The sequence below is a fragment of the Arachis hypogaea genome, chromosome 15 (genome assembly GCF_003086295.3).
Source record: "Arachis hypogaea cultivar Tifrunner chromosome 15, arahy.Tifrunner.gnm2.J5K5, whole genome shotgun sequence".
Taxonomy (NCBI): Eukaryota; Viridiplantae; Streptophyta; class Magnoliopsida; order Fabales; family Fabaceae; genus Arachis; species Arachis hypogaea.
The window spans coordinates 8,408,547-8,434,303 of record NC_092050.1 but is presented as its reverse complement, the minus strand read 5'-3'; the positions used below and the strand labels follow the sequence as shown (position 1 = coordinate 8,434,303).

The 25,757-nt window shown below is 32.8% G+C and overlaps 2 protein-coding genes across 4 annotated transcripts; one reads left to right on the top strand and one right to left on the bottom strand.

Annotated features, from left to right (window-relative positions):
- The first annotated feature begins 5,579 nt into the window (after positions 1-5,579).
- LOC140179084 (uncharacterized) lies at positions 5,580-6,431 on the top strand. Its single transcript, XM_072217691.1, has one exon. The coding sequence runs from the start codon at positions 5,580-5,582 to the stop codon at positions 6,429-6,431; it is 852 nt and encodes a 283-aa protein (XP_072073792.1).
- A 10,754-nt stretch (positions 6,432-17,185) lies between these two features.
- Positions 17,186-20,669, bottom strand: LOC112748627 (uncharacterized). Of its 3 annotated transcripts, none has more exons than XM_025796855.3 (8): positions 20,063-20,669; positions 19,587-19,691; positions 19,437-19,502; positions 19,286-19,351; positions 18,064-18,399; positions 17,894-17,972; positions 17,591-17,776; positions 17,186-17,486 (listed from the first exon to the last, which is right to left on the bottom strand). In XM_025796855.3, exons 1-7 carry the CDS (start codon positions 20,411-20,413, stop codon positions 17,631-17,633), a joined length of 1,149 nt encoding a protein of 382 aa, XP_025652640.1. In that variant the 5' UTR covers positions 20,414-20,669; the 3' UTR covers positions 17,186-17,486; positions 17,591-17,630. The 3 variants fall into 3 exon arrangements, with proteins under 3 accessions (XP_025652640.1, XP_072074646.1, XP_025652639.1); XM_072218545.1 differs by having other exon boundaries at positions 18,064-18,375; XM_025796854.3 differs by having other exon boundaries at positions 17,186-17,776.
- Positions 20,670-25,757: the final 5,088 nt, after the last annotated feature.

Below are 25,757 nucleotides of genomic sequence, written 5' to 3'. Positions count from 1 at the left end.
ATGACATCAATATCTTCCAGTAGTTCTAAGAGGATTAAGTCAGCTAAGTTATCAACCATATTAATTCTAACAACATAAGACCGAAACATGACTCAAACCACCGTAGAGACTCCAAGTGGAGTGCCAACATGAAATGGGTGAGATAATAGCTCAAGTTATTTATCGAAATGAGATGCCAGGTATAGAGATATATATGAATAATGAGAACCCGTATCAAATAATACTCGAGCATCTAAAGAACAAATTTGTAAAGTATCTGCCCCACTGCATTAAAAGCTTAAGCATCCTGATGTGTCAAAGCGTACACACGTGTCTGACCTCTCCCTCTCTGACTCCCTCTTCTGTTATAAGTCTGACTCCTTGTCACCTGCTCCTCTGCCACTAGGACCAGAAGAATTTTCAATAGACATAATTGAAGATGATGACACTAGTGTTGTAAGACGTGTAATACCTAGAGCAAAACCTCCTCTAGGATTTTGACAATCTCTCTTAAGATGACTAGGTTGGCCACAACTAAAACATGCTCCAGTAGCCTTGAAACATATACCGAAATGGTAACTCCGAAACTGCTGGCAGTAAAATTGAGTTGGTGTTGTCTTATTAGAATCCTGTGCACTAGATTGAGAGGTACCCTAATGAAATGTCTTGGACTCGAAACACTCATGGGAGTAGATCCAGAAGAAAAAATCCTACCAAAATATATTTAAGGACGAGCTTGATAACCCGAATAACCTTGTTGATTGGTGTGACCATGATAAGACTGAAATCTCCCTGAACTAGATCTACCAGAATATTGTCCCTTCATCTTGAGCTTCTTACCAACATCCTTATAAGCATTTTTTTCTGCTATCCCAACTTCAATTCCATAAGCAAAGTTTACAATTTTCTTAAAATACATGCGTCCGACTTCAGGCATAAGAGCAGTGAACATATGTTCTACCAACCTACAAACGAATCGACGAACTTTCATCTCTTTTGAATTCACCAAGTAAGGAGCACTCTTAGAAAGTCTAGTAAACTCCTTAGCATACTCAGTCACTGTCATATTCTCTTGCCTTAATCTTTCAAAGGCAATTGCATCCTCCACTTTCTTGTTAGCCGAATAAAATTGAGCAAGAAACTCCTTGGTGAACTCTATTTAAGAAGAGGAAGTCCAACTGCTTCTTTGCTCTCAAGAAGATATTCATACCAATATTTTGGTGAACCACGCAAGTAGTAGGATACTAACACAACAGCTCATTCTTTGGTGCACTTGAGAGCCCAAATAGCTTTCTTTGCATCCTGTAGATATTATTGTGAATCTTCATCCAAGGAATATCCATTGAAAGTGGACGAATTCAACTTCAAATACTTCTCAATTGGCGGCTCTTGATCCCAAACAATTGATGAACTCTTTGAGGTTGAAGATTTGGCACATTAGGAAGTTTTTCTTTGCCCCTATTTTGATTTGTTAGGGATTATAATACCGCATTAAGGGTCTAATTCATTCTTCTCATTTCAGCTGCTAAGTCCGCTTGAGCCTCTCCTACTGAGGGGTTCTCTTGAACTCTCTCACGGGGTATTCCTCCACCGTGTCTATCAGCAATTCTTTGACTCCTTGGTCTTTGTCAAAGCACTTCAAGTGAAAGAAAAACTGCCCGATTGGATTTAGCAATACAGGAGCACGAACGGCTCCATTACGTTTCTTCTTAGGTGGCATCTTCCACCGATTAAGTAAGTAAAGTGATTGGATCACAAATGACATATGAATGTAGCGTCCAAAAGACAACATGACAGACAGAAGGAATTAAAAGAACAAAGAATTGAGGACAACTCTCTATAGGCCTCTAGTAACATCACACTTTATGAAAATGGGCCAGCTTCTATTTGCATAATTGTTATCTTACTAAAGGACACTTGCTACATATTACACAGAAAAACCTGAAACTCTAACACCACTTTGTCATGACCTGAATCAAGCCATGATTGGTGCTCAAGAAACAAGTCCCTCAGCAAGTCAATCGACCAAATTTTTGAAAAAACTGACAAAGTCTCCTCTGTTTCTAAAACCTTATCAATATGAATATTATCTTCCTATATCAATAATAAAGATCCATTTCCAAAGACAACAACAACAACATATTCCAAATATATTCACAAACCAAACATATCAAAGTCGCATTATATATACTAAGTTGATAACTAAAGTATATAATTGAATCTATAAGTCTTACATAACCAAATCATAATTACTATCTAAACAGTTTGAGACTCAAAATAACATAACTCACATGAGAATCCTGTCTGTGACATATGGAGCATTGACAAAATTTAGATTTTTACACAAAGGTTTCATTACATAAACGCATAGCTCTTGGAAAGAAGAAGGACTCACCAAAATGAATAAGATCTATTGTGAGGCAGGTGGAATAGAAATTGGAATGACACCTGTATCTGAAAAATATGGGAATATGTAGGGTGAGTTTTGCAACTCAATGAGCAAACATTATATCTATAACCCACACGAGACAATGCAAGTTTTATCTTGAAAGTTATATTTTTTTCAGAGATGAGAAATTCGTATTAATTAATTATGCAAACAAATAGATAAATAGTTAAGCGGATGAACTGAAATGGGAGTTCTCATTTTAAAAGTCAAATCAAATCAAATGTTACACATTTGGGCGGCTCCACCTCTAAAGGTAGCCTTTTTCTCTAGTGTGCTGGTACGGTATATGTATGCTAAAAATTTAATTAAAGTTTAACAAAGTCAAATAAGGAAAATATGTATGCTCTATAAATATCGTCTTGTATGTATTTTTATAAAATTATGAATTTTTTAAAAATCGATATTATTCCGATAATTCAAAAATCACGACAATAAAATATTTTCAAATGCTAAAAATAATTATTCAATTTAAATATTGATAATAGTACACTTAAAAATAATTATAGACATAATATACACTCACAACTTGGTTCCACAGAATTGAAAGCAACTCTGAGCGCGCCAACGAGCTACCAAATGATGTCTAATAACTCTACAATTCTAGAAATATAACAATGATAATATTTGTGAGCTACTAATGTCAATTAACATAATTTTACTCAATTAACAAAAGTCCTAAATTCTCTAACTTAATAATTCTAATTTCAGATTTAAGTATATCCACAAGTATAGGAATGATAAATTTTGGAGATATAATTAATTATTGAGTCAAAGAATCACCTTGAAACCTCAATAATAACCGGAACTCAAAAATTGAATGTTTTTTTCACTCATTAAAATGAAACTCCATGATTTGAGATTGTGAGAAAATAAAGTTTTCTTTAGATATAAGTGATGTATTAAAATAGAGATAAAATAGAAGAATAAAATAAAATCTTGTGTACTGTGATTGGTTAAAAATTTTAGAACAAAGAAAATAGAATGAAAGAGGAGATGAAGAGGAGAAAAGGGTTGGATTTTTTTTTTTTAAAGAATGGGAAAAGGAAAATGAGAGATAGAGAGGATTCGAGAGAGAACATGGAGAAAACCAAGATTTAAGTGGGAGCATATCCCCCATGGACTTCTCTCCTTCTCTTTTTTTTCGTTTATTACATTTATCGATTCTAAAATTTTTCATGTATATTTTTATCTATTTACTAAACAAAATAAAATAGAGAAAAATACACTAGATATATACCATATGCAATTTCAAATATAAATTTACCCGTCTATATTACCATTAGTTTTACTTTTTGTATCATGAACTAAATTTATATTGCTTCATGTTAGCATTTATTTATTTTTTTTCTTGTGCACATGAATATGAATAATTCTTTTGGATATGAATAAAATGATAGATAAAACAATGCAATACTAATTAATTAGGGTAAATTATTGAAATAAATCAAGTGCAGTCCAAAATTATCCAAATTTTTCAAAACGAAATTTTCTTCGTGAATGTCCCAAGATATATTTCTATATAAATTGAAATTAATAAATTTGATTTACAAAAAAATTACTAAATCAAATCAAGTAGATTCGAATTATATGCCACCTGACAAAAATCATAAATCGAAACAATAAACTTCAAACTAGAAATGACCATAAATAGAAATAACTGCATTCGATTTACAAGGATTCGAGAACAACAAGGTGATTCGAATAAAATGGATTCGATTTAGTGTTTGTTTCAATATGTGATTTGTTAAGTCTAGTTTGATTTTGGGTTAATTTATGATGACAAATATTTAATTGAGTTGAAAGGCAAATATTGTTTATTATGTGCTTTATTGTGGCAGGCCCATTAATTAGTTTTTCACAGCCCAAGGCTAGCATATACTTCAGCCAAGTAAAAGAGTCAATGCTCCTCATAGCACCATTCAGCAAAATAAATGGTTATGTATTTGCTAAAAGCAAATGAGGACAGCTGGACAAAAGTAAGGATAGGTGTGGCTCTGTAAAAGTAAAGAAGGACAGCTGCTACACCCCACTAACCCAAAGACATCAGCAGAGCACCACTTTAGATCATGGTTGAGCAAAACACAAACGAGCAAAGAGTAGCAGCAGCAGGGGCTATGGAGAAGGATGAAAAGGAGTGCATGCCAAGGAAGAAAACTAAACCAAGGACCACAGAGGTAGTGGTCGAGCTCCTCGGATAGCAGAGGTAGTGGAGCAGGATGAAGAAAGTACTGCATGCCAGCAGGGACAGCTCCAACGAGCAGCTGGTACAAGGAAATGGAAGAGGCAAAAATGAAGGCAAGAAGAAAATATATAACAAGCCTCACTCCATCATTTTAAAGTAAGAAAAAGAGAGCACACACTCAGAGCACCATCTCTAACACATAGCTGGAATCTTTTTCTTCTACTCAAGCTTAATTTCTGATCTTATTGTTATGGCTATCTTGTGTCATTTTCTGTTTTGAGAAAAGGCTAATCTTGTGAGGTTGAAAAGCCAATGAGTGAAAAGGCAAGAGTGATGCAAAAGAGCCACTGATTTCTGAAGTAATTTTGGTTTTTGAACTAGGATTAGTTCCCCTTACCAAGTTGGGTTAGCACTTGGGGAGATTGAATATGTTTGATTCCCTTTCCTAGTTGGGACAGCACTATGGGAAGCTAAGCTTTGGTGATGAAAGCTTAGGGGGTAGATACTAGTTGAATTAGGGAGAAATTAAATAGTATTGGTGTATGTAATCTGTGAATGATTAGTGAAAATTTCACCATGGTTTGTGGTGAAGACTGGACATAGGATTCATTGCACAAAGAATCCGAACCAGGATACATGCTGGTCTTTATCTTCTCTTCCCTACTCTCTACTTGTTCTGCGTATGAGATAATTTCAAATAATCTCCTGCAACTCGAGCTACTGCTTAAACAGAGTTTGAAACTTTAAGTTTTAAGCCAACTTGATTCAACCCCCCTTCTCAAGTTCAACTAGAACCATCAATTGGTATCTAGAGCAAGGTCTCAAGGAGTCAAGCTTCACAACTTGGAGCAAAGATCCATGGCCAACAACATGAGTCCCAACATTGTGGCTTTCTTTCTCACTGAAGGGCAGTCTAATAATAGACCTCTCTACTTCAATGGCAGCAACTACTCTTACTAGAAAGAAAGAATGAGAAACTTTGTGCAGTCGATCGACTACAACATCTGGAAGATCATTCTCAATGGACCAGACGTTCCCACTAAACAGAATGCTGATGGAGAAGTCGTGGCAAAGGAAGACAGCGAATGGACAGATGAAGAAAAGAAGAAGGTTGAACTCAATGCCAAGGCAATCAACCTGATGCACTGCGGAATCAGTTTCGAAGAGTTCAGAAAAGTGTCAAGGTGCAAAACAGCTAAAAATATATGGGACAAGCTCAGACTCACTCATGAAGGCACTAAGCAAGTGAGGAAAACCAAAATTGACATGCTGATGAAGGAGTATGAAATGTTCAGTATGAATGAGGATGAGAGCATCGATCAAATATTTGAAAGGTTCTCAATAATCATCAATAATATGGACGCCATGGGAAGGAACTACTCTGAAGAAACTCTAGTAAGAAAGATTCTGAGAAGTCTTACTAAGAAATGGGAAGTAAAAAGCACAGCCATCTCCGAAAGGAATGATTTGATCAAAATCACTTATGATGAGCTAAGAGGCAAGCTGCTGGCTTATGAAACCACTCACATGTCTCAAGACAAAGATGACAAAAAGAAAAGTATAGCACTAAAATCAAGAATGACAGCCCAAGGAGAAGAATCTGATGACAGTTTCTCAGATGAAGAAATGGTGCTCTTTGCAAGAAAAATGAGAAGACTACTGAGATACAAAAGCAAAGGTAAAGGAAGCTCTTCATCCAAAGACGTCAAGAAAGATCAAGTCAAGTTCACATGCCATCACTGTAAAGAATCCGGTCACTTCAAGTCAGATTGCCTCAACTTAAGAAAGGCGAGAAATCCAAGAAAGACAAAAAGAAGGTGATTATGGCAACATGGGAGGACTTGGAGAACGACACCAGCTCAGAAAGCTCAGATCAAGAAGCTCAACTATGCCTGATGGCAGATCATAATGATGAAGATGAGGTAGATCTCTCTGACTTATCTATTGATGAACTGCACTATATTATCAAAGACATTTCTGTGAACTCTAAGAAACTCTTGGATAAGTATGCAAAATGTAAGAAAGAAAATGAGGCATTGAGGACAGAAAACGATCTTCTTTTGAAAAAGGTTAAGGCTAACAAAACTGGTAATGAAAAGTTTTTAAAAGAAAAAAATAGTGCTTTGCGGGCTGAATTAGAGAAATTCAAACTCAAGCATGAAGTTACTGCTTCTACTGATTTGATTTCTGAAAACAAAAAGCTGAATGAACAAATAAAAAATTTGAATGAAGACTTAGCAAAGTTTGTTCAAGGTTCTTAAAATCTGAACAAACTGCTTGCTTGTCAAAGGTTTGGATCTGAAAAATCTGGACTTGGATTCAAAGAGGAAAATAAATCTGTTTTCAAACCAAACTTTAAAAAATCTGAATCCTCCTCTTCCAAGTTTTTCAAACCAAAAGGATTCAGCAAACCTCAGAAATCAGTGGGCAAGAATCATTACTACAAGTGCAATAGAAATGGTCATGATCCTCCTCAATGTTTCATCTTTCTTAAGTCTTTTGGGAATGATAGTAAATTATATAAATTTGTTCATAATTTTAATGCTCTTGGGCAACCAAGAAGATTTCACATCAAATGATCCAAATGGATTTAGATACCTAAGGTTAGTTGAAGAACATGCAGGTTTGCCTTACATCCAAGAAGAAAATGGACATGTGGTATCTTAATAGTGGATGTTCAAGGCATATGACTGGAAGGGATACTTTCTTCATTAAACTCGACAAGTATGATGGAGGATTTGTCAGTTTTTGAGATAATGGTAAAGGTAAAATAATTGCTATTGGTAAGGTTGGCAAAGATTTTTCAACTTGCATTGATAGTGTCTTTTTAGTTGATGGGTTAAAGTATAATCTATTGAGCATAAATCAATTGTGTGACCTTGGATATGCTGTAACCTTTAGAAAATATGATTGTAGAGTCATAAATGAGAAAACAGGGGTTGTTTTATTTGTTGCCAAAAGAAGTGACAATGTTTACGGTATCACTCTAGATGATCTAAAAGTTCAAAATGTAACCTGCTTTTCTTCAATGGAATCTGAAAAATGGATGTGGCATAAGAGGTTAGGACATGCTAGCATGTTCCAAATCTCTAAACTTATAAAGAGAGGCTTAGTTAGAGGTCTTCCTAATATAAAATTTGATAAGGACATCATTTGTGATGCTTGTCAAATGGGAAAACAAATAAAAACCTCTTTCAAACCCAAGGAAGATGTCTCTACTAAGAAACCATTGGAGTTGTTGCATCTTGATCTGTTTGGACCAACTAGGACTCAAAGTCTTGGAGGAAAGAGTTATGGCATGGTAATTGTGGATGACTATACTAGATTTGGTTGGGTGTTCTTTCTTGCTCATAAACATGAGACTTTTTCTGTTTTTGAGAAATTCAGCAAAAAGATTCAAAATGAAAAATGTTCAAAAATTGTTTCAATTAGAAGTGATCATGGTAAAGAATTTAAAAATCAATACTTTGAATCTTTTTGTGATGAACAAGGCATATCACATAACTTCTCTTGTCCAAGAACACCTCAACAAAATGGTGTTGTAGAAAGAAGAAATAGAAGTTTACAAGAAATGGCTAGAGCTATGTTATGTGAATATGAAATCCCCAAGTTCTTATGGGTTGAAGCTGTGAATACAACTTGCTATGTTTTAAATAGAACCATCATTAGGAAGTTTTTGAAGAAAACCCCATATGAACTTTGGAAAGGGCTTCCTCCCAATCTTAGTTATTTTCATGTGTTTGGCTGCAAGTGTTTCATTCTGAATATCAAAGAAAATTTAGAAAAATTTGATCCTAAAACACATGAAGGCATTTTTTTGGGTTATTCCACAAATAGCAAGGTCTATAGAGTTTATAACAAGAATTCCAAAACTGTTGAGGAAACCATGCATGTCACATTCTGTGAGTCTAACAATGTTCCCAGTGTTTGAATTGATGATAGTCCAGGTTTTGAAGCTGAATTACCAAAGAACACTGAACCAGTTCCACAAAATCCAAGTTCTCATGAAGTTGCACCTGTTAGCAGCGAAAATTCCAATTCTGCAGGAGAAAATTTGGAATTGTCTCCTGTCGCAGCTGAAAACACTGATGCAGAGACTATTGTTGATCAAGAGGAACCTGAATCTTCAACTCAAATCAGAAGGCCCAGGGAATGAAAATTTCTGAAAAATTATCCTGAGAAATTCATAATTGGTGATCCCTCCAAAAGTATTTCAACAAGGTCATCTTTGAAAAGAGCTGAATCTAACAACTTAGCTCTTTTATCAAAGATTGAACCTCAAAACATCCAAGAAGCTCTTGCTGATCCATCTTGGGTATTAGCTATGGAGGAGGAATTGCAACAGTTTGAGAAAAATCAGGTCTGGTCACTAGTGCCTCACCCAAATGGGAAGAAAGTCACTGGCACTAAATGGATTTTCAGAAAAAAACTGGGTGAAGATGGATCCATAGTCCGAAACAAAGCTCGATTGGTTGCTCAAGATTATGATCAAGAGGAAGGGATTGATTTCGATGAATCTTTTGCACTTGTAGCTCGAATGGAAGCCATCAGATTGCTCCTTGCATATGCTGCTCATTGTGGCTTCAAGCTATTCCAAATGGACGTAAAGTGTGCTTTCCTAAATGGCATAATAGATAGAGAGGTTTATGTGGCTCAATCACCTGGGTTTGAAAACAAAACTTTTCCTAACCATGTTTTCAAACTAGCTAAAGCCTTGTATGGTTTAAGACAAGCTCCTAGAGCTTGATATGAGAGGCTTAGCTCATTTTTATTAAAAAACAAATTTCAAAGAGGAGCCATTGACACCACTTTATTTATTAAGAATTATAATGAACGTTTTATCCTTGTGCAAGTCTATGTTGATGATATTATCTTTGGTTCTGCTAATGAGGATTTGTGTGCAGATTTTGCTAAGCTTATGACAAATGAATTTGATATGAACATGATGGGAAGCTCAATTTCTTTCTAGGCTTGCAAATAAAGCAAACTGCAGAAGGCATATTCATTCATCAAGAAAAATATGCAAAGGAACTTGTCAAGAAGTTTGGGCTGGAATGTGCCAAGCCAATGGGAACCCCCATGCATCCTAATATCAAGCTTGATAAGGATGAACATGCTAGAGATGTTGATGAGACATGCTATAGAGGGATGATTAGATCTTTGATGTATCTAACCTCCTCAAGGCCTGATATCATCCAAAGTGTTGGAGTATGCTCAAGGTTTCAATCAAAGCCTAAGGAGTCCCATCTCTCTACTATCAAGAGGATCATCCGATATGTGCTTGGTACCACTGATTATGGTTTATGATTTCCTAAGACTGATTCATTTCAATTAGTGGGTTTCTGTGATGCAGATTTTGCTGGAGATAGAATTGATAGAAGAAGCACAAATGGCATGTGCTACTTTCTTGGGAAATTACTCATTGTTTTGTCAAGCAAGAAGTAAGCTACAGTGGCACTTTCAATAGCCGAAGCTAAGTATATTGCAGCCTCCTCTTGTTGTTCTCAATTATTATGGCTGAAAACTCAATTAGCTGACTATAAACTGAATGTCTCTAATATTCCATTATTTTGTGACAACATGAGTGCTATTAATATTTCCAAAAACCCTGTTTTGCACTCAAGAACAAAGCACATTGAAGTTTGATTTCATTCAATAAGAAAACATGTGCAAAATGGAAATTTAGATATTCAGTTTGTTAACTCTGAAGGTCAGCTAGCTGATATTTTCACCAAACCATTGATAGAGGAGAGGTTCTGCAAGTTACGAACTGAACTGGCATTCTTGCTTCATCTTTGTTTTATTAATGATTCTGTTGTTGAGACTTTTTGTGTTTTCTCTCATAAATCGCGTTGAAATTTTTTTTTGGCTGATGATGAGTAAACTTCATTAAGTCACTATGAAGCTACTGGACTCAAACCTGACCATAATGAATGATGGACCTCATGTGCTGGAGCAGTTCACGACTTATGGGCTTTCTTTACTAAAATCCATTGGGCCTAATTCATTGTTGCTTTCTCACATTTTTTGGAAATAATTTTTATACTCTTTTTGGGCCTTATTTAAATTTCTTTTCAAATCCATTTTTTTTTTATTTTTTGTTTTAAACGTATGAAGGTTACAGCTGTAACTTTCAATGCTTTTTCAAATTTTGTATTTTTATCTTTCCAAGACTCAACCTTTCCAATCCTCCATGCTTATATTAACTCCCCATTACATGCATTCATTCACACTACACTCTCCATTCCTTCATCTTCTTCAAACCAGTGCTCTATAAATATGGCACGAAAGAAAAGAGCAGCCCGCAGAGGCTCCCATAGTGGCACCCACTGTTCTGATCACACACACTCTTCTCCCTCACAATCACCCACTCATTCTTCACCTCCATCACCACCAAACCCTTCTCCTGACATGGCCCGCACTAAGACCACTGCTCGCCGCCCTGGCGTTTTTCCTCGCCCTTCTCTTCCTCTGTCGCCAAATACCTCTCAGCCTAGTTCATCCAAACCCAGTTCCTCCAAAGGCAAGAGGCTTCTTCACGAAGACAAAGAGAATCCCCCTACTCAGACTCGCCATACTCGCGGTACAGTCATTGACTTTCATCTTCGTCCTATAGCTGAACCTAGACTCTCCAATTCTATTGCTTACAAGTCCTTTTATGCTGATTTTCCTGATGAGTCGTTTGATTGTCGCCGCTTTCAATCTCTCATGAACTATCTATTTTTCTGCAAAGATGTTTACAAGCGTACTCTCTGTCCCTCTAAGCTTGTCAATCTAGACAAATTCCGTAGGAAATGTTTGAACTTTACCCCCATTGTTTGCCTGTCAAGGTTGGACACCCATCATGTCCATCAAAGAAAAAATTTACCCTGATTTGGTAAAACAGTTCTATAGCAACATGTCCTACAAAGAAGGGAGAATCGCTTCTTTTGTTAAAGGCAAAGTGATCATTCTTGACAAATATCACCTAGGCAAAGCTTTAGATTACCAGGACCGAGGACCTGATGTCTACACCTCTGGTAAGTGGGACGAAACACTCGATGTCTCTTACTTTGATGCCCTAAGCATTGTCTGCATCAATATCCCTCTCCCTGAAGGTAACACTCTTACTCATAAGTCTCTTGCTCCAGTCCGTGCCCAGCTACATCGGATTGTAAATCACATCATTTTACCTCAGAGCGGCTCTTTTCAACGTGTCTCATTTTGTGACACACTGGTTTTGTATGCACTTCTTTCAAAAATTCCCATTTCTTTTGCTTACTTGCTTGTGAGACATATGCATGCTTGTGTCAGTACCAAAAATGCTTTATCCTATGGCATGCTTCTTACAAAATTTTTTCAATATTACAATGTTGATTTTAGGGCTGAAATTGCAAAAGATTGTAACTCATATATCAAAGGGGGTGGTGCAGTAAAGAAAATAGTTCCCAGACATCGTCGAACTGATGACAGCACTGATGTTCCCTCTGTTGATGAGGATCCTCTGATTTTTCCTTCCACCTCCACTACGATCAAGGTCATGACCTGCATTCTGAAGAATGTGCTTGAAGAGTCCATCAATCTGACAGACCTTTTTCTCACTCATGGTGCCGAGCGCAAAAGGAACCAAGTTTTGGAGGAAAATGCTCTCAAGAAGACCAAGGGAAGGATTCGGATTCTGAGAAATTTTGTGGAGGATGTTGAGGTTGGCCTCACAACTTCTGACAATGAGGGGGAGGACAATGGAACCTCCGATGAATCCAACTCTGATGCCTATCTCATTTTATCTCATCTGTGATTATGACTCAGTTTACTTTTGAAATTATTTCATTTTTTTGGATGACTGTAAAGCCCTTAACTACTCTGCTACTTAAACTATATGCACCAGCCACTAACAACTTTTGTGCAGGTTTTTCTTTCCTCCCGTGATGACAAAAGGGAGAGAAAAGAAAGGGAATGTTAGCTTTGGCTTAGGGGTTAATAGTGATAGTTAAGAACAATGATGCTTTGTGGTGCTATAATTAACTTATTTTGTCCAGTAATGCGTATCATGCCCAGTGTTAATTGCTCTGTGTCATTATTACTGGGATATATTGCTTGGAAATATTGGTCTTGGCTACTTTTAAGCTTTGTCCAGGTAAAGGTGTAAGCCATGATCAAGGGGGAGTAATGCTAGCATTGAGGGGGAGCAACTTACAATCCAAATGTCATCAAAGGGAAGTGTTCTTAACTCTTTCAAATTAGTCTTTAGTTTACCTATTTTTTCATGTTTGTCATCAAGGGGGAAATTGTTAAGTCTAGTTTGATTTTGGGTTAATTTATGATAACAAATATTTAATTGGGTTGAAAGCCAAATATTGTTTAATGTGTGCTTTATTGTGGCAGGCCCATTAATTAATTTTTCACAGCCCAAGGCTAGCATATACTTCAGCCAAGTAAAAGAGCCAATGCTCCTCATAGCACCGTTCAGCAAAATAAATGGTTATGTATTTGCTAAAAGCAAATGAGGACAGCTGGACAAAAGTAAGGATAGGTGTGGCTCTGTAAAAGCAAAGAAGGACAGCTGCTACACCCCACTAACCCAAGGACATCAGCAGAGCACCATTTTGGATCGTGGTTGAGCAAAACACAAACGAGCAAAGAGCAGCAGCAGCAGGGGCTATGGAGAATGATGAAAAAGGAGTGCATGCCAAGGAAGAAAACCAAGCCAAGGACCACAGAGGTAGTGGTCGAGCTCCTCGGATAGCAGAGGTAGTGGAGCAGGATGAAGAAAGCACTGCATGCCAGCAGGGACAGCTCCAACGAGCAGCTGGTACAAGGAAATGGAAGAGGCAAAAATGAAGGCAAGATGAAAATATATAACAAGCCTCACTTCGTCATTTCAAAGTAAGAAAAAGAGAGCACACACTCAGAGCACCATCTCTAACACAGAGCTGGAATCTTTTTCTTCTACTCAAGCTTAATTTCTGGTCTTATTGTTATGGCTATCTTGTATCATTTTCTATTTTGAGAAAAGGTTAATCTTGTGAGGTTGAAAATCCAATGAGTGAAAAGGCAAGAGTGATGCAAAAGAGCCACTGATTTCTGAAGTAATTTTGGTTTTTGAACTAGGATTAGTTCCCTTACCAAGTTGGGTTAGCACTTGAGGAGATTGAATCTGTTTGATTCCCCTTCCTAGTTGGGACAGCACTATGGGAAGCTAAGCTTTGGTGATGAAAGCTTAGGGGGTAGATACTAGTTGAATTAGAGAGAATTTCAATAGTATTGATGTATGTAATCTGTGAATGATTAGTGAAAATTTTACTATGGTTTGTGGTGGAGACTGGACGTAGTATTCATTGCACAAAGAATCCGAACCAGTACATGCTGGTCTTTATCTTCTCTTCCCTACTCTCTACTTGTTCTGCGTATGAGATAATTTCAAATAATCTCCTGCAACTCGAGCTACTGCTTAAACAGAGTTTGAAACTTTAAGTTTTAAGCCAACTTGATTCAACCCCCCTTCTCAAGTTCAACTAACCATCATGATTAAATCGAATCCATTTAATTCGATTTATACGTAACTAATCTCTATATATTTAGTGTTTGTTTCAGAATACTCTTATTATTATTATTATTATTATTATTATTATTATTATTATTAGATCAATTTTTTATTTACTTTGTCCAAAAAGATTAACAATTCATACATAATAATCTTATTATTGAGAGTACTTACAAAAAAAAGTATTAAATTATGTTATTTTATATGTTATTTTTAATTTAATAAATAAATATTAATTTTGAAAAAGTATTGTAATTAAATATTTTATTTACTTTGTCTAAAAAGTGTATTTACTTAAGCGTTTTATAGTACTAACATCTTTTAAGTCATTTTTTAAAATTGTTTTGCATGGAATAAAATATTTTCTTGTGGTATAATATAAATTAATTTATTAAAAATATATTTACTCAAATTTCAAATATAATACTCTTCTAATCAATAATAATTTAAAAATTAAAAAAATATTTTATTTCATGCATTAAAAAATAAGCTAACAAAATATTTAATTACAAGATTTTTTTTAAAATTAATATTTATTTATTAAATTAAAATTAACATATATTAAATAACATATTTTAGTATTTTTTTAAGTATTCTCGATAATAAGATTATTATGTATGAATTATTGACCCTTTTTGGACAAAGTAAATAAAAAATTGATCATATAATAATAATAATAATAATAATAATAATAATAAGAGTATTTAAAAAGAGTACTAAAAGAGTATGTTGAGTGACTAAGTCATTAATAAATATATAATTTATTTTTATTAAAATTAAAAAATTTAATATAACTTTATATATTTATATTTTTTATAAAATTTTAAAATTAAAAAATTATTTATTAAATATAATTATTATTAGTTATGCTTATTAAAAATTATTGAGGGAGATGTTGCTTGTAAATCGAATCTATGGGTTTCGATTTCCATAAATCATTAAATCGAAACAATTGGCTTCGAACTGAATTGGTTCGATTTACATGTAAATAAAAATCAAATGCAGTTATCTCGATTTATGGTCATTTCTAGTTCAAAACTTATTGCTTCGACTTATAGCCTTTCTCAGGTTGCATGTAATTCGAATCTACTTATTCCATTTAGTATTATTTTCTGTAAATCGAATTTATTTTATATAGAAATGTGTCTTAAAAGACATTCACAAAGAAAATTTAATTTTAAGAGATCTGGATAATTTTAGACTGCACTTAGTTGATTTCAGTAATTTACCCTTAATTCTTTCAATGTAAGCGTAGTCTCTTGATCATCCTCCGTATCCATCACACTTTTAAACAAAGGCTTTGGCTATGGTGGTGAAAGTATCAAGTGGTCTTTCAAAGATACTTTAATTTGATTCTAAATGTGTGGTTGTTAATCAATCGTACAGGTTAGTATGTGTATTTATATTCTTACCCAAAATTTATAATAATTATAAAGAAGCCTCAATCATTAATGAAAACATTGTTATTTAGATACAATTAAAAAAGGGTTAAGTTTATGGACTTTTTGTAACTTGGAGCTTTTAACAGACATGTGTATAAAGAACAAATATTTTAAACTAATATTGGACACTAGTTAACAAAAATTGTATCTTACTACTTACTCTTTTATGAAAAAAAACTCATAAAACAAATTGTAAACAAGAAAAAAAAACTCACAAGCAAAAGTGTCCACTATAATAATAATAATAATAATAATAATAATAATAATAATAATAATAATAATAATAATAATAATAATCCTTGATTATATACATTGTTTTATCAAAGCATTGATTTCAGCCAAAACATATAACAATTTCTTGAAAATAATTTTAAAAAGATTAATATATTTTTTTTTAATTTTAAAATGACTAAAATTAAATTGTGAATAATATATGTGTAGTTCAATTGTCTTCCGTTATTATATTAATCTAACCGTGATATTATATAGTAAAGATATTTTGGTAATTAAGTTTAATTAAATTGGTCTAATGGCTTAGCTGTATTTGGTTTTGAAAATAGAATAAGATAAGACTTTGAAAACAAGACACAAAATTAGTGTTGTTATATTTTATTTGGTGATAAACTAGCACAATTTATAAAAGTTAAAATTATTATTATTTTTTAATTAATAAATTTAAAAAAATAATAATAAAAATATAATTATAATAAATTAACAAGAATAATAAAAGAAAAAATAAAAAATAAATTGTGTCCCTTGTTAGTATCTCTGTGTCCTCCTGTTAGAATGGACATAAAAATAATTTAAAATTGGACCAAACTCTTAAAAATAGAACGTTTCAAATAATAGGAAAGATGAACGATTTTACATAATAAAAAAGTTAAACAGTCTATTTTAAATAATAAAAAAGATAAATCATCTATTTAAATTGATAAATACCTACAAATTATTTATTTTGATAATTAAAATAAATAAATTATTTATTTAAAAAAAATCAAGTTAAGGTGAACATAATATTAGAGTATGGGAGAACTAGCGAAAAGAAGGAACGGAAAACAGGAAGGCACTGTTCTAGCGATTCGAAAACCCAAAATTTCATTTTCATCTTTTTTGAGTTAAGCAACCCAAATTTTTCTCAACTTATCTTCATTTATAAATCAACCCCTACAACTTTTTTATTTTATAAAACCTCCCAGGTCCTTAAAGAACCACATTATTCTTTCCACATAGTAGAACCAGCCTTAAACAAAAGGTGGATACTACAATGAAGATGGCATAATTGTCTTCATATGAGTATATTTCTTTTTGACCTTTGGATGATGGATTGTATGGTTAGATTTTGATATTTATAAAAGTGTTGTTTTTGTTTAAAGTGTGGCTAAATAAATAAACCACACTTTTAACCAAAGCATCTTCATGAGAAGATATTTTTGCCATCTTCATTGTAGTATCCACCTAAACAAAATATCGTTATGTGTTTTTTGGTATCTTTATTTGAATAAATGCCTAAGTAAAGACTCTTATAAATTAACAGACTAATTTTCAGAATGACACACCAACTTTAGAAGTTGAAAAAACAGGTGATTAGTATTATCTTTAAGCATAAAAAATCATCATAATGAATATTTCATAATTAATATAACAATATAATTAACAAGATAATATACCACGTGCAAGTGTACAACAATTGGCAATTTTCTCTCTCCTAGCATCATGAATACATAATTTAACTGGAGAGATATTCTACTCTCATATGTAATTAGGAAAAGACGCGTGTAGATAACACCATAGAATACTCAAGGTATGATCCTGATTTCCTGAGGAAACTAAAATACAAAAATAAGTATAGGAAGCTTTGCAAAAGCTTCAAATCCCTTGTCTTCCTGTTATCATTTCAAGCACCATTTCCGTCTGCACTGATGAAAACTTTTCAGAACATGCTGCATTCCATGCATGAAGGTGATCAAGGTATATATATTGAATATAGTTTCTTAATGGCATCATGTACTAATTACCTACTTAACTATGTTACTTGTGATGCAAGAATAACGTGGGTTAACTATTTCTAATGATCACTGATGATGATTGATCTCTTCCAGCAATGCAAATTTGCAAAGGGTTGTTGTCCTTAGGTTCACATGTTTGCAGGTCAAAGGAGAGTGATGTTGTGGGCATGGTTCCTGTCTCCAACTCTTTTACAGCTGGAATTTAAGGGGGGTGGAAAGTTTAGGGACCGTGAGGTTCTTATAAAATCATAATTGAATAGTTAAACTGCATATATAACTTCATTATATTGGATGAAACATAAGTGCACACACCTTGAGAACCACCTAATGGATCGGTATCTGAATGGCTTGCATTTGATTGCTGCTGCTGCAGTGTGTCTTCCCTATGCGCCTGTTTTTACATTTCAAAAGAGAACATGTAACAATGACTAGAACTATAGTTTTAGCAAGATGTGACATTCATTCCACATTGTTGAGCTTACCTCAGAAAATCTTCCTGGTTGAAGGTGTTTTATATGTGCTAGGATTGGCGGTTCCAGCCCAAAAGGCGCTTCTGAGTTGTTAAGATATGAAGGGTAAGTCACTGATGGCTGATTTGGCATGGTTGGTTTGTTAGGTAGGGATGCGTAGGGCAAGGGGTTGCCTTGGTGCAGAGGCAGACTTTCTGTCATGTTTACAGGGATGGCCCTGTTTTCTTCACTAAACTCCATACTCATTCTTGAGAACTGTAGAGGCTGCAATCCTTCGGGAAAGCTCATAGGGTGCAAACTCAATCCATTTCTCATCGATAGCATCTGAAATATTATCATAAACTTCCCCTACAGTTTAGAATAAATCTTTCTTGAAAGCCATTTCTATGGCCATTGGATATAATATATAATCTAAGTAAGCATAAGCTTTGAGTTCTTCATCACAAGAAGCCCCACATGAATTTCTGCTATAATGTTATTAATTGTAAGCAAAATTATGCCAAAATATATTGCCTATACCACCCTGCTTTTTCATAATGAAACTAATGAAGGTTAGGTTATCAATTAATGTTATGACAATTTTGATTGAATATTTCCTTTTACTCTGACTCTCTGAGCAGCTACAGGCTTCCCATTGATAGTTACTGTACTCAATTGTAAATACTAAGTCAACAATAAGATCAAACTTATTCTCTGCAATAGGCAACTGCACTCCTAGTTGCCTAATAGGTTGAAGACAAATATTAAACTTCACACGTGATCCTTGATTCTGCTAATTCTCCTATTATACAACTTGTTTATCATTGGTTATGAAAGGATTTCTACTAAGGACCTCTTTAGTAATATTTCAATTTGAACGGCACTACTATTATGATTTTTGCTGTGAGTCATTTGAGAGTGATAATTTATCCTATAAGGATGGGAAGCAATATATGGAAATTGTATTAGAATATTGAACGACGAGGTATTCAATAATAAGCATTCCTTAATAACGCTATCTGGATCATTACTATCATATCTAAGCTTTTTTTCTTCTTACCATTCATTTCTTAATTTCCTGTTGTTTTCTCTCTTCAATGAGGTAATGCTGTCCATTTAAAACAATGGGAATGTGTTTACAAAATCATACAATTATCACAAACGACTAGTATATCCAAACTCAAGAATCAACAGCTTGGGGCAAATTCGGCCAGCCACATACAACAATAATGCAAGATGTAAAAGTGACACAGACCTGTACTTGGAGCTGAAGCTGTTTAAGATATTCAATAGCCTCATCCAGCATTGAAGCCTTATCAGTCTGCAACATGCATAAAACAAAATTGAAGAAAGGATCATGAAGTGCACCATTTAAAACCAAAGGATGAAAGAAACTCTAGAGTTACCTTGTTAGAATTTGGAATTAGATTTTGCAAGGCCTTCATCTTTTCATTGATCCTACTCCTCCTTCTCTGCTCAACAAGGAAAACTACCATAAGTTTGAATGAAATCAAAACCAAGTACCACAGAAAGCCACGGTAGGAATTCAGAAAAACCTTTTCTGACAAATTATGAACTTCTGCTGCTCTGCTCCTCTTTGATGAACTCCTAGAAGGTACAGGCTTTGCTGGAACATCTTCTGCCAAGGCCTCAACACCCTCCTACATTTAGAAATTCCCAACCAATTGTGTTTCAAAAGTAAGTACAGAAAAAGGTGCAGCTGTTTCTTACCTCAAATCCTAGCAAGAAATTTAACCCTAAATCAAAAAGTTCCACAAAGATCCAGACTATAAACAAGCTAAGAACCAGAGAACTAGATAACATTAAGTTATTATGTTATGTATGATTGTATGTTACACTCCAAGACATTGAGTAAACCTAATGTGTCAGTTTCATGATATATTATTTTATTTTGCATAGAACCATAGTATGAAAAATCTGGCAGCTACCTTTTTCTCTTACAACATTACCTTTAGAACATGAAACAATTAGAAAGGCTAAAAGAGAGAGAGTGATATATAATTATATATACCTCACTTTCGCAATCATAGTCATCAGTATCGTTCGCACTGAGTCCTACGGAAGAAGAAGAGACATTTGGTGCAGAATTACCTCCGTGCCCCTTCATGGAGGAGGCAGAGAGAAAACCAGCACGGGTGGAACCAAGAGCTGAGATCTTCCCATCTTGAAGCTGTGAGGTTGATGGGAAACAAGAAGAGGAAGAAGAAGAAGGGAGTTGTTGTTGTTGTTGTGGCGGTGGTGGTGAATCTTGGTGAGGTTGTGAGGAACGCAGCAGAATCTGACGCAGGAAAAGAGAGATTTCGTCCTGTGAAGAAGAGGACGATGACAGATTCTTGTCATAGTTGTACATATGATCTCCCATTCTCTCTCTGTAAGTGAGGAGAGTGAAGGGTAAAGTTGGTTGCAGAAAGAGAAAGAGAAAGAGAAAGAGAAATGGTTATGGTTGGAAGGAGGTGGTGGTGGTTTTGCGTGCGGTGTTTGGGGTTTGGAAAGGCAAGTTAATGGCAATGTTAACTACTTTGAGAAACAGATGATGATGCAAAAAGGATACAAAGGACATGTTCATGGGGAATTGTGGGCGGGTTTTTTCATCAAATTATGGTAACATCACCACCCCACGCGCCATAACACGCTTTCCTATTTAATGCCCTCTATGCAATCCACTAATTACTCTTATTTTTGCAATTCAATCTACCATTTAGTGGATAAATATGTTTTTTTTTTTTTAATCTAGAGTTGTGTGTACAATCTTTGCTATCCTCAAAGTTTTAAGATCATATTATTCAAGTTTTTTACATAAACGAGAAAGTATATTGCATTGAGTCAATTTTTTTTATAACTAATATTAAATTATTAATCATTTTTTATCTTAATATTATTATTTTTTTACTTTTTTTTCCCTCACGATTTATTAAGATATGATTTGAATTACAAATATATATTTCTCATCTCTCATAGTTTTTTTAAGAAGATCATAATTAGGTTTGGATATTTTATTTTATTTTCGAATATTCTTTTTAACCTGATTTTGGACAATATTCTTTTAATATGTAATTTTAAATATTTATTTAAATATCAATAATGTAAGTTAAAAAATAAATTCTAAAAAATTAACTAATATTAATCGATAAAAAATTAGTAACTTCATTATTTTTTAGTAATCTACTCGTCCAAAAACCACTTAAATAAAATAAGAAATTAGTTAAAGAATAATATTTTAAAAAAAGATTTAACTAATATATATTTTAAAAATATATGATAAGATTATTATTAATAAAAATTTTAATATTTTTCTCTTAATAAATATAAAATAAATATATTGAAAATTTAAATTTTTTATTTTTAATAAAACTTTTTAATTTATAAAAAGACAAATTTTGAATTCTTAAAAAGATTAAAATAAATTTTTTGACTCTTTGAATGTATAAAAATAAAAAAAATAAATATTTTTAAAAAATATTATTAAAATATTTATGAATTTATGACATGTAATAAATTTATTATTAGTAAAAAATTTTAAATATTTTTATTTAATAAATATAAAATAAATATATTAAAAACTTAAACTTTTATGTTTTTTAAAAAAAAAATTGTTTTATAATTTTAACATATATCCTAAAGGCACGTGATAGATAAACCAACATTTATTAGCATAATCATCAAAATCATAGGATGGGTTCAATTCCGTTCTTGGTTTTGGTTGTAACTAATGGTAGTGTGGTTCCTGTTTGTCGCTGTAATAATGTCAGACATTAGACAAGTAGAGTGGAGCGGTGGTGGAGCTCCCGTGGCTGCACTTGCACGCCCCACTACAGGTGGCAGCGGCATGGCACGTGACCCACATTATCCCCCTTAAATTAATCTACTACTATTTATTTGTTTATTCTCCTATCTATATTTATCTATAATTCTCTGCATGCTTTAATTTGTTTTCATTATTAAATGGCTTTGCATTGTATATTTGTATGTATGTGCTTCATCTATCTGTAATCTTTATAGCGATTGATACTGATAACGATATGGACATCATCTAAAATCATTTTTAGTAGTAAATTCATTGTGGCGGTCCTTACCAGCTAGCTCGCTATTTGATATACTCGATTCCAAAAATCTTACATGCATCATGACTTCCGATCCATGAGATGAACACGCCAATATATGTATTTATATCAAAAAGCTTAGGAAGCTCAATATATTGCGTTGACGAGTTCCCTTAATTACGTTCATGCTTACACGTGTTCCGTAATAACCTCATCATACGCACTTCTTCTTTAATTCCCTCGTATTTATTTGGCAATTGGCACCGTTCAATAAATTTGATGTGTTACATAGCATATAATTTAATAACCACGTACTTATATATAACTATGAATTCTGATTTACTATATCTTTCATGGATTAAAAAAAAACACATCTAAGAATATTTAAGGCTTTGAAACATAGATTTAATTTTTTTTAATTAAAAGTGGAATTTAAACTCAAAATTTTTAAATAAAAATAAATGGACTATATCAATTTTGAATTCGAATCTCATTTCTAACTTAAAAAAAAAAACATAGATTTGATTCTTAATATCACATTATGTAAAAATTAAATGATGTATATATATAAACCTAGGACTTGCACAATGAGAAGAAATTAAAACACTTTATTTAGACTACCTAACCTTACTTCCAAGGCAATGGATTAAGACTTAATTTGGTAAAGTTTTAACAATAATTTATAAAAATTAATTTTTTAAAGATAATTTTTTAAAAGTTGTAGTATTTATGTTTGGTAAATCAAATCAAAATATTTTTTAATAAATACAGGCAACATCAATTACATTTGGTAAAATAATTTTTAAAATTTAAAAATACTATAATAGACATAAATACAAGTATTAAATTTAAAAATTAGTTAATATATGAGGTTATATTAGACTTTTAAATTTTGAAAAGTATAAGTCAACTTTAAAAAGCTTTATCTTAAGTGCTTTTAAAAATACCCTGATCTTTTAGAAGCTGCAAACACAAACACATAGTCTTTTTGATTTACCAAACACAAAATAAAGAGTTTGAGCTTTTAAAAAGCACAAACACATTTTTAAAAAATTTTACCAAATTAAGTCTAAAGGTGCCAAATATTACTTAGAGTATTTTTAGAATATTATTGTTGATATTTTTAAGAAATAAATTGATTTAGAATTAAAATATATATTGAAATTGATTTATCAAATAAAACTGATATCATTTTAAAAATATAATATCACTTTAATAAAAAATTAATAAAATTTTGTTACTTATATAATTATATTGATGAAATAATTTAAAATAATATAAAAAATTAATAGAATTAATACTAAATATTAAAAAAATAAATTTTATTTTTTAATTTTAAATTATTATTTATAACATATAATTTTATAAACATTTTTATAAAACTTAAAATAAAATAAATTTAGAATTAACATTGGAAATGCTCATATTAGTTAAAGATATAAGGCTGAAAAACACATGTATATATGTCTACTCTGCTTGAATTAATTCGGATGAGCTATCTAGAATGGTATATGATACAGGATCAAGCTAGCTAATTGGACATTTCACATTACGATGCTATGGACTTAAATTTATTTTTAGTACTCTTTAAATGCGTCGTTTATTAGATATAATTAATCTAATGGTAATATTAGAATGATAATATTAGAAAAATAAAAAATAATTAATCTAAATGTATATATATTTAAGGAAAAGTATAAGGAGCCAATGAAATATTTGAAAGGTCAAGAGGTTCTAATATTTTTTTTTTTTTTACTTTTGGGGTTCTTCAAGGATCGAACTCTTAATCTTTCGGACATAGAACTCTGATACCATGTTAAGAAACCACTCATCCCAAAAATTTAAGCTGATGGGAGAATGTAACATTAATGGTTATATCTCTAATATCTGTAAATAATTATTGTAAGCTTTTTATTGAAACATCTAATAACCTGTGTACACAAGGTTCAAGGTTGAAACCAAAAGTAATAGATCTCTAAGAAGAGAAGAAAAGTTGGAGATGTTAATGTTGTAACTTAAGTTAATTAATGGTGTCACTATCTCTATCATTGTCGTGTACGACCCAATCTCACCTTAACCCGACATACAACAAGGCGAGTATATGTGACAAATATTTTAGTGATATCTTTTTCCAAACCCGGTTTATTCCTGTGATACGTGTCCAACTATTATTGGCTGCGGGTGATATACGAATCCAATGCTCTTTAATCTGTTCTTCAGGGAGGGACCACCACAGTATCTGCGTCAATGTCATGGAACGTCACACACAGTTATAAGGCTTCAACCATCATACACGGCAAGCAATATACCAAATTATCACCCCCTCTCTCTTTCGGCTCAATTTTTTGGAAATGGGGGGCATGTGTGTGCTTTGCTCCAATATGGTTTAAGGGTGAAACAGACATATTTGTGGAACAAGTTTTTTGTCAGTGTGGGCAGAAGGAAATCAGACCTTGCGTTTTCTTTGAATTTTAAATTTTTAGTAACAAATCGAAGGGTCCGATTTGTTTGGGTGAGAGATAAAAATTCGTATGCATGAAATCGGACCCAACGATATCACAAAGAAGAATTTTGCATGCAACTCGGAGGGTCCGAGTTCCACTCCAAACAGATACAAACGCAAAGAAATCGGACCGTGGATTTTGCTTGCTGTTCTCGAAGGGTCCGAGTTCCTACTACCCTGAACCCACATTTTTGTTAGACACCTCCCACCCCCATATCATTCTCATACACCAGCATGAGTCAAATATCAATATTAAAAAGCGCTCTCTTTCTCGGTTTCTCCTAAAAATATATTTGTACTCTCGGTACCTATGATTTGTGTTTAAACTTTAAACATAATTATAACTGATATGGAGTTCTTGAGTATATCCCAAAATATATACCTCGTCCGCGTGTATTTGGAATCTTCCTCAATCTTGAAGGCAAAGCTTGCATTTGTAGAAAATATTTCCACGCTTTATTAGTCGTAAAAAATATATAAATCGATTTAATAGTAGAAAAGAATTAGCATTATTTTGGAAATTCACATATAAAAAATTATGTCAAATTAATATTTACAAATCGTTAAATAATTTAATAAATTTAACTAAATAATTAATTTTTATCTTGTTTTGTTTCTCACTTTGAGATCTTTATTTCATTTTATAAAAAGATTATTTTATAATTAGTTAATTACAATATATGTTATTGAGATATCAGCTTAAATTAAAGGATTTTACTAGTACTTTAAGATTATGAATTAAATATATATTTTTATGATATATATATATATATATATATATATATATATTTTTAAAATATGTCCTTTAAACCTAGGTTAGTTAAATCCTAAATTAAAATCAAAACATTTTTGTAACTATCGTATTTATTTAGGAAAATATTTAATGTTCATAGCTGTATGTCTCATCTCATCTCTTATAAAAAACAACTTATATGATTAACATAGTCGTCAAGTATTAAATGATGGTTAAATGGTGACCTTAACCCAATGTTTTAATTTTTCTAAATAAGAGAAATGTGGGACCACACTTTCTTTTGCCAATGCTGCCTGCATCTTGTTACGGAAATAGTTGAGCACTTTTGCAAATTGCGTTATGATTGTATCTTCTTGTGGAAATGGATGCAGCTTTTTTACTCTGACTTTCATATGAGAGAGGGGCACAT

Bases quoted from the DNA above. Each gene is read 5' to 3' on its own strand.
- LOC140179084 (XM_072217691.1), top strand. From the start codon at position 5,580: ATGAGAAACTTTGTGCAGTCGATCGACTACAACATCTGGAAGATCATT.
- LOC112748627 (XM_025796854.3), bottom strand. From the start codon at position 20,413: ATGGGAGATCATATGTACAACTATGACAAGAATCTGTCATCGTCCTCT. The intron at 19,503-19,586 runs GTTTTTCTGAAT...CTTGTTGAGCAG, and splicing joins TTCATAATTTGTCAGAAAAG to AGAAGGAGGAGTAGGATCAA. The intron at 17,777-17,893 runs GTGTGTGCACTT...CTTAAATTCCAG, and splicing joins TCCATTAGGTGGTTCTCAAG to CTGTAAAAGAGTTGGAGACA.